A 9790-nucleotide genomic window follows, 5' to 3' on the forward strand; every position below is an offset into this window, starting at 1 on the left:
TGGGAAGTGTTTTTTTGAGAGCACAAAGAAGTTGGGTTCCAGAGATATAACCTTGAGGTCCAAGGTTATAACTCTTGCTGCAGCTGAACTTAGTAATGTTTAAGAATCTCCCAGGTGGTACTGGTTTTGAAGGAATGAAGGGGTCATGAAGAGCAGCTGAGACTTGGTACCATGAGAGGCCAGGGAAGGCCATTGATAAAGGTGAAGCCTCAGTTGCAGTGATGGCCCAGGACTGAATGGGTCATGCAAAGAAGTTGAGGCTTGGCACCATGAAGAGAGCCTATGAGAGGTTACTGATGAAGCCTAGTTGCAGTGGAAGATTCCAGTGAGTTGGAAATGCCAATAAGGTGGGATGATCACCAAGAATAGCAGCAGCAGTGGAGTTGAGTCAACTGAACCCTGGAAAGAAACAGAGGGCAGAGCAGAGAAGTGACCCAAGCCCTTTGGAGGAGCCCAGAAGATCATGTGTGTATCCCAGACATTGGAACAAGAAGCTTAATGTTGAAATAGCCTTGGAGACCCCAAGATGTTAGAGATGCCAGAGCTGTGGGATACCTGCTGAGGAAAGCTGCAAACAGGGAGTGGAAACAGCCAAAGAGATTTGTGCTGCAGTCAACAAGGATAAAAGAAGTTGGAGATCTGATGAGTGCTTTGCCATCAAACATGGAATTTGGAGTTTGACCAGTTGGTTTTTGGTCTTGCTTTGGTCCAGTATTTTCTCACTAATGCCATTTTGGAGCGTTAATGTGTATCCTGTGATATTGGAGGTGTGTGATCTGCCTTTTGACAGTTAAGATTCATTTGCTGGATGAATCTCAGCAGAGACTTTAAACTTTGGAATTCTGACATTGTTGAGACTGTTATAGACTATGGGGACTTTTGAAGTTGAACTAAATGTATTTTGTGTTATGCTATGGCTAGGTATGGCCCCCATAGACTCATGTGTTTGAATAAGCCTATGGAAGCCTGGGAATGGAATGTGGTGGTTTGAATCTGCTTGGCTCGGGGAGTGGCACTGTTAGGAGGTGTGGCCTTGTGGGAGGAGGCGTGTCACTGTGGGGGTGGGACCCTCCTCCTCGCTGCCAGTGTTTGTTGGTTGCCTTCAGATCAAGATGCAGAACTCGCAGCTCGTTCTCTAGCACCATGTCTGCCTGCATGCTGCCATGCGTCCACCTTGGTAATAATGAACTGAACTTCTGAACCTGTAAGCCAGGCCCAACTAAATGATTGTCTTTATAAGAGTTGCTTTGGTCATGGTGTCTCTTCACAGCAATGGAAACCCTAAGACAATGGGAAATTCTTTCTTTCTCTGAGGTACCCAAAAATTACATTTTAGTTACACTTTTTATGAAAATCAATACGCTTGCATGTACATATCATATGTCCCTACATAAGTGTGTGCCCAGTATATTGACCAGATTATATTGGATCTTATCCTCTTTAATCTGTCTTTATATATCAATATTTTATGGGCATCTTTCATTGTTAACATGACCATTTGTTGTTTTAGCTAATGAACACATTCTTCTGACTGGTTACATCACAATTTTAAAATATCCTGTATCTGCAAGCATTTAGCATTTTTTCCATTTTCTTTTTCTTTTTTCTCATTGTTTTTATTTGGTAGATATTTAAGTTTTATATTTATAATTATTATAAACTTTTATGATAACTAAAAGTTGAAAATGCATCTATGCAATGGTAAATTCACCTTAGTGCATTCCCAGAAGTGAAATTCTTGGGTTGGAAATTAAGCACAGCTTAATTTTTTCACAGCTAAGTTCCTTCTCCTGGATTAGCCTCATTGCTTCTTTTCCTATATTCTCAGACCTGCTTTAAACCAGGCCTAGTGGGACATGCTGTGATCTCAGCACTCAAGGGAGCCCAAGTCAGGAGGATCACAAGTTCAAGGGTAACCTGGGGAACATAGTGAGTGTGGGGGCTTTTCCCCCAAGTGTTAATGAAGATAACTATAACCTTAATGTTTTCTAATGTGATAGATGGAGATACTTGCACTTTCTTTGCTTTTCTTTGATATTTTCCCTCATGTTTATTGGTTTTGTGGTTGTTTTAGTAACAATAGTTGATTCTCTTCTACATAAGCCACACTTTTTAAGCAGAGTTGGACACTAACAGAGAGCAATCCATTGCTCCTATGGGAGAGGTGAAGTCTGGGTTCTCTATGCCTCTAGTCACAACACTTTTGTCAACTTATCAAACTGAAACATTTTAGTTTTGTTTTTATTTTTTAAAAAGTAAAGTGTATTATAAACACTTGCAAAGAAAAAAAAATCAACGCAGTAATTTCTAAGTGTATGCTTCTGTTCAAGGACTCTTTATTAAATATATGTAAATGTACTAGCATTGAACTTGAGCCAGTGGCTCTAACGTAGAGCTTCGTTAGCACAGCTCTCTTCCCTGTGAGGCACACCACTAACTTCATGTGCTTATGGACACTAAGATCTCTAATGAGAAAACACACACAAAAAAAGAGAAAATGGAGTTCTAAGGAGACAGCAAAAGGACAGCTAATTACCCACGAGAGAACATATAAGGCTGCGCTGGCTGTGCTCCACCTCGGCGCAAGTGCACGTGGCAGGTGATCCACGTTGCCCATTCTGTGCATGCTGCTCAGTGACCTCAAGAGAGCTGCATTAACCTCAAGGTTAAGCTCAGATTCATCAAGTAGGTGAAGTCCTACGTACGGAATCCATGAGTAATGAAACGTGACTGGGTATTGCCGTTGCCCATGTTCCTGTTGGGATAGGTGCTTTGGGGGGATTTCTAGAAGCTATTTACAGACTAGGATTGGTCTTCTTTGCTTAGCTTCAGCTGTAAGGACTTCCCAAGTTTTGTCTTTCATTTTACTGTAATTGCCTGGTAGAGTGGAATCTGATCGCAGTATCGAGATGTCATTTGATAAGGATGGGGAAACAACTGATAAAGGAATTTTGTTACTTGTTTACTCTTGTGAGACAGTTTTGTTGTTGAACGTGTGTATGGTATATGAGTGTACAGGTGTACATGTGTGTATGGCCTGTGTCTGTTCACCTCCCCCACCCTCTGACCCATCCTCATCAGCACAGTTATAGACACCCCCTCCCCCCCACCATGGGTTTGTTGTTGATGGTGGTATTGTCGGTGGCAGTGGTGTTTTGTTTTTACAATGTGGGTACTGTGGAGCTGAGCTCAGAGCATTTCGCACACAGACTGATCTTCTTAGCCAGTTTGGGGTTCTATTGTTTGTTCTGAGATATAGCATTGCTGTGTAGCCCAGGCTGGTCTCAAACTCAGAATCTTCCTGTCTCAGCCTTCCCAGTCCTGGGATCTCAGCTATGTACCCATCCCTGGTTTGTTTGGTATTAATTCCTAATTCTCTCTTCTCCAGGCTCATCAGATTTGGGGTTCTGAAGTCCCTTGTCCAACATTTCTAGCTTACAGAGGCCTCCGTATGTCCCCCAGTAAGTTGCTTTTCCTATCCACTTGCAGTTTTTATTTTGACTGTTACCTCCTTCTGCTGTTTTTGTGCTTTCCAGGGTCAGAGGCCATTTAATAAAGCCTCCTGCTGACACCCACATTGCCACTTCATTTTATGAGTCTTAGCAGCAGAGAGAGTAGGATCAGATATGACAGGGGTGGAGCATGCAGCCGACACATTTGCCTTTCAGCTGCTCTGAGAATAAGCCTTGTGGGGACTGCTACTGCTGTGGCTGAGGGAGACCGAGGGAGAGTTTGGAACTACTGATTTAAAAAGTGCTTCAGAGTGTCAGCCAGTTTCAAGTGAAGCCTTGGCCCACCTTCAACCATAGCACTCAGGAGGAAGAAGCTAGCCAATCTCTGTGAGTTCAAGACCAGCCTGGTCTATGTAATCATTTCCAGGACAGCCAGGGCTACACAGTAAGAAACTATCTCAGAGAGAGAAAGGGGGTGGGGGGAAGAGAAGGTGGGAGGGGAAGGAAAGGGAGGAGAGAAGAGAGAACAGTGCATAGAATGTGGCTAATACCCATAACCCTGGCACTTGGGCTGAGGCAAGAAGAATCAGGACAGAAGTTGAGGGTCAACTAAGGCTATGTGAAACTCGGTTTCAAAAAACAAAACAAAACAAAAAACCAAAAAAACCCACAACAACACACCATCAAAACTTGAAAGAAAGAAGTATAGGGGATGTAGCTCATGTGTAAGACTTTGGGTTCAGCCCTCAGTAGAGAAAACAAAATGCCAGTTGCTTTCCTTCTTATTTGCAGCAGACATCGCTCAGATAAGCTCTTAGGCACTGAACGTGTCATCTTCTTCACTCTAGGTATGCAGCCCAAAAAGCCAGGCTTTGAGCTCCTCATGAGTTACAGGAACAGAGGGAAGGCCCTGCTGAAACGGGTGAGAAACTTGTTCCCTTTGCCATTCAGTACTGGGTGTATCTGCAGGTGGCACTGCAGAGGTGGAGGGGTTCTTAGTGTCTGCATAAGAGCACCCCTTCCTTTATAATCTGCTGAAGGGTGGGTTGTTCTGATATGAGGGGCCCGGATCACTTCAGGTCTTGTCCTGTCTGTTGTTTAGGAAACAGGCTTCAGACAGGCTTTGGGGATGGGAGCTTCCGTCATGTCATGGGGTCAGGGAGCTCTTGGGATCTGCCTATTGTGATAGATGGATGCATTAAGTTCTCAGATAATCCTGCCTTGCTAGGACCCACCCTGTGTGCTGAGTGTCCCAGTGTCTATTGTCCCCACTCTCCCTGATATGGCTTCCCCTGAGCAGGACTCTTACCTCAAATCCCAATACTTTTAAACAGGATGTTAAAACAAGGTCTCTTTTATGCCTTAGAGTTCTTGAAGAGGGACCTTGCCTTGGAAGCACAGGCAACCTGAGGTCAATCCCCAGATTAAAAAAGCTGGTGGTGGTGGCACCAGCTCCGGATTCCTTGTGTTAAGGAAGCTGAGGCAGGTGAAGGGCGCCCTGAGGCTCACTGGCCAGGGAGAGACCTTATCTTAAGGAATGAGGTAGATGGCATCTGATGATCAAGAGTTGAGGTTGTTTTCTGATCTCTACAAGCCCATGCATACCTGTTCACACACACACACACACACACACACACACACACACACGTGAATGCACAGGTACGCACAAGCATACACACACAGGCACAAGAATACATGCACATACACACATAGGCATGCAAACACTCAGAGGCAGGTACACACAGAGGCATGTACACACACATATGAACACACAGGCACACACAGGAACACATGTTAACCCCCACAAACACACACACATATACACATGAATACCCAAAATGCACAAACATGTATGTGTGCACTTGCACACATGAACATGCACATACAAGAACACAGGCAGAGGAACACACACAGGCACACACATGAACACATACATCACACATAATGCACACAGAGGCATGCATATAGACATGAGCATACATACACATGAGCACAGATACACACACACACACACACACACACAGAGGGCTCTCACACAATTCTCTATTTCTTCTATGTGCCCTACCAACTTCATTTATTATAAAATAAAGCAATATTTTTTTGCTATCATACAATTTTATTAGAGCCTCTCTTTAAGTTGAATCCAAACAACTTAGCTTTATGCTAAGTAATTAAATGTGTGATGTCATGAGTTCGGTATGCTGGTTACATGTGTTAGGGAAAAAAATAACTTGGTCAGTAATTTTTTTTTTAATGTCATTCAAGTAGCACCTAAGATTGTCACAAGAATACCAATTATACACACATGTCACTTTGAATAGGCTGGTCTGGGTCACCAAATGAACCTGGTAAATTTAGCTAACAGGGAAGGGTTGGACGGCTTTCTTTGGGTCGCAGACAGCTAAGCCTATTTGAATGGTAGCCTTCCAGAATGAAGCATTCACTCTAGCATCTAGGGAATGCCAGCGCACTAGAAGGCAGCACCGCAAGGAAAGATGCCAGGACCTAGAAGCTGTGGGTCTAGTGAAAGTTCCTGTACAGTCAGTCATGGACCTGCTTCTCGGGTGGGGGAGGGGGCTCACTTCTGGGAAAGGAAGATGATTTCCTGAAAGTGTGCTGGTCGCAGCTTCCTCCTGGGAGTTGTCTAAGGGAATGATTAACTACAATTAAATAATTCGTTCTTGCTGCGTGGAGTTGCACGGGTGCCAGGCAATTTCACTGCCAATCAGTGTCAGAGCTGTACTGAGGGACACTTGTCTTCCTCTCCTGACCCCTCCCCTAAATCCATTTTCATACATTCTATTGTGATGTACTAACAGTCCAAAACCATCCCCCCCCATTCCCCTCCTCTTTCCCTGTCACATTCGATAAACATGGGGCAGTTATCTGACTAATGTTGAGCCAGAATCCTGACCAAACCAAACCAAACCATGGCTTTAATGAGTAAAGCAACATTTAATATTTTCATTTTTTATATGTACATATGTCTGTACCTGATGCCCTCCCAGGCCAGAAGGCTCTAGTCTGCAGATCTAGTTACAGGTGGATATGAGTGGGTGCTGGGAATTGAACCTGGGTCCTCTGGAAGAGCAGCTGTCCCTCCATTCCCCACATTTAAAACATTTTAAAACAGGTACTGATATTTTAGGGGAAGGTGCAAAAGCCACCAGGTTGAGAATTGTCCATTTCTTGCCAGGCTGCCAAAATTCTTAGGGTTAAAAACATTTGCTTGGTGACCAGCTCCACTGGAAACTCTCTTTGAATTCTTCAGGTTCGTGGAACCTGACTTGAAGAGGGTCATGATATAGGACTGAAAAGCAGAGAACTCACACCCAGGATTGCCTGCTGGTTGGAAGTGGGAAAGCATAGCAAGGGTTCCTATCAATGGAGGATGATGAAAGGGCCGAGACAAGAGACCGAGTCTTTAGCGTTTCTTAGAATTCTTGTCTTTTTAAATCCATCTTGCTTATTGATCTGTCCTTCCTGACTGAGGTACAATATATGAAACAGAAAGGGTTTATTTAACTTTTTTTAAGATGGAAGAAAATGCAAAAGCGATGCCAGGCCCTGCTCATGAGTGATGTCTAGTTTGAAAGAGGCAATTTAATTCCTATTTTTGTGGGAACTAATCTTTGTGGATGAGCGAGTGTTGACAATCGAACCCTTTCTCCCTCCAGCTTCAGCGACAATGGGATTATGAAAGCAAGTTGGGCTCCTCGGAGGACTCAGGGACGGATCGATTCTCCTCCAATACCAGTGGAAGCTCAGGGCGCAAATTCAAGTGATTTCAAGAAAGAAGCCACAGACCCAGAGCCGTACCTAGTGTCTGTGTTAAGCCATTGAGACAGGAGATCCAAGAAGGCTTTGATGGATTGTGCACATAGGGAAGATCTTGCTAGAAACTTCCCTGGGCTTCCTCCCTTATTCTTGTCTGTGTGTGTGTGTGTGTGCACACGCACACACGCACGTGCGTTGATGGGGAAGGGGTTTGTCATAAACATGATTAATGTTCTTTTACAAAGTGCCCAGGCTCACATTCTGCTGTTAGAACCTCACAAATGATATCATAACCTCCACCTTAGTGGGCTCCAGAGTTATGTAGCCTGTCCTCTACCTCAGAGAAAGACCTTTCTATTTTCCCTGTGCTATGACCCAGAAGGCCTGTAGCGTTTCCCTCCACTCAGGGAAAACTGGCTTTGCAGCCGGCTCCGCCTTCCGTGGCGCCCATGGGCCTGCGCCTCCCTCTTGCCGCCGCATCTGCCCTAGCGGGGTCCCCTCGCAGCCGTGTGGTTGCCCTGCCCGAGAGCCGCCAAGGGACCTGGCAAAAAGGAGCAAGGCCACGGAATAGTTCCCTCCCGCTGGCAGCCATTCCTCTGCCACCCGGCGCTTCCGGGCCCCGATCCAGCCTGCACCCCAACCCACGGCTCCTGTTGAACAGGAAATACAAACGTCGCACCCTAACCCCCTAGCCGCACCTCCAGGACCCAGCCCTTATTATGTTTTTTTCCTTTAGCCCCAGGTTGGGCTAAATACATTCGCTGGGAGCCATCTGGTCTGCTTCCCGGGAACCCTTCATATGGTTTCCATTAAACTCGCCAGAACCGTGCATTGAAAATGCAGCCCTGGGCCACTCCGGAGCCTCCAACAGTCTGCCCTGTGCAGGCAGAGCGAGGGGACCTCTGGGCAGACGCCCAGGCTGGCACCCAAGGACCATGCCCCAGTGACTGTGCATCACCACTCCTAAGGATGCATTTATCCACGGCAAGGCTTTCTTAGTGCCCCAGTGTTCAGTTTTTGCTACATGCAAGCCAGAGTTTGTTAGAATTCTGTTTCCATTCTAAAAATCAATGTCAACAGCTTTACAGACAAATTTACAGAAATAACCTGGCCACAGAAACTCAGCGTGACCAGCAGCATGTCAGGAGGGCTGAGTCTGCCTTCTATGCAGACTGCCTTCTTCCCTGACTCCCCCTACCCCCATAGGAAAAAACAGAACAGAAAAAAAAAAGTTAGCTTATGGAAAAATACTGACTCACGCAGTGAATTAGGGTTTCTAGTACAAGATAAAGGAGACAGGCCGATTTAAGGACTCATAATGTGCTGTATTTGGAAAGTTCCTTCAGGTTTATCGAAGATTAGTCCGTTTATTGAGGAGACTGGAAAAAGGCGGGTACGGGAAGCAGCAGGGGACCAGCCACAGGCACTTCCAGGCAGCGACAGAGCCTCTGGTCAGAAGGAATTAACTTGTAGCAGTCCTGTTTTTCCTCTGTCTCCACCACCAGCCTAGGTTTCCCTCCCTCCCTTTTTTCCTTTGCTTTCTTTCTGTTCCCTTCCCACCCCCACCCTGGCCGGGGGATTTTATTTGGGATTTTAAAATGAAACCAGGTGCTCTGTAAAACAAAGACGAAGTAGTAACAAGGAAAGACGATCCAAGGCCTAAGGAATGCGCTGAGTTTCATGACTCAGGCTGTCCTGGCAAAAACAGTAGGAGTGACATGAGAGGTGGGTGGCACCGAGCACAGACCATACATGGCAGCCCTGCTCTCCCCTGATAGGGTGGTCAATGCAGCCTGTAACTCACTTTGTAAAAGGCTTCCCAGGCTGGAGCCAAAGGATCAGCAACGTTTCCCTGAGGGGCAGATCCACGTGATAGGGCCAGGGCTACCCTGAGGTTTGGACAACACATTTTAGGCAAAATGCCACCCTTTTCTCCAGGAAGAGGCAGGCTTAGCAGACTGCCAAGTGCACTGGTGCCTTCAGGAGATTAACAACCTGCAGGCTTTAAAGTGACAAGATCTCTCTCTCTCTCTCTGAATGTGTGTGTTGGGGGTGAGGGTGGTGGTTGGGAGTTCTAAGTCTCTAGGATGGCTGAAGTGCCTTGGTTAGAGGGGGGGGGGGGGGTAGGTGTAAGGCTGCTCCTGGGAGCAGAAAGTGGAAAAGCTTGCCCATGGTGGGGCAGGAGAGGGGGTTCCGGGCATCATTCCTCAGCAGTCAGGGCAACCAGCTCAAGGGATGCGTTATGCATAAACATTCAGGGAGACACCTAGGCAGACATCCACACATTCTCAGAATTCCTTTTAAATGAGCAGGGATGGTGTGAGGTACACTTTTTTGTGTGTGTTACTAAGAGACAGGCTAAGAGTACTAAGAAGGTCCCTCCTAGCAGGGTGGTAGTGGGGGCTGAAATCGGACGGTAAGGTCATCTTGGCCTCTCTTCATTACCTCTGCATGTGTAGAAGCAAGTGGTGTCCCTCACTCCTGAGAAGGCTGTCATGTTTCAAATGAGAATGACTGACATAATGAGGTTTCCACATGCAGAAGCTGCACGGACTGGAGGC

At 46.0% G+C, this 9790-nt stretch overlaps 1 protein-coding gene across 2 annotated transcripts in view; it reads left to right on the top strand.

Moving 5' to 3' along the window:
- Positions 1-7464, top strand: part of CUNH4orf51 (chromosome unknown C4orf51 homolog) — a 37555-nt gene extending 30091 nt beyond the window's left edge. The window contains exons 4-7 of one of the 2 annotated variants that reach the window (XM_021170750.3): positions 1829-1912; positions 3389-3461; positions 4301-4374; positions 7130-7464. In XM_021170750.3, the coding sequence (XP_021026409.1) occupies positions 1829-1912; positions 3389-3461; positions 4301-4374; positions 7130-7237 (339 nt within the window). In that variant the 3' untranslated portion in view covers positions 7238-7464. The remainder of the gene's footprint in view (positions 1-1828; positions 1913-3388; positions 3462-4300; positions 4375-7129) is intronic. The other variant, XM_021170751.3, reaches the window with a different exon arrangement.
- Positions 7465-9790: the final 2326 nt, after the last annotated feature.

The sequence above is a fragment of the Mus caroli genome, unplaced genomic scaffold, assembly GCF_978045245.1.
Source record: "Mus caroli unplaced genomic scaffold, Mus_caroli_1 scaffold_10, whole genome shotgun sequence".
Classification (NCBI taxonomy): Eukaryota; Metazoa; Chordata; class Mammalia; order Rodentia; family Muridae; genus Mus; species Mus caroli.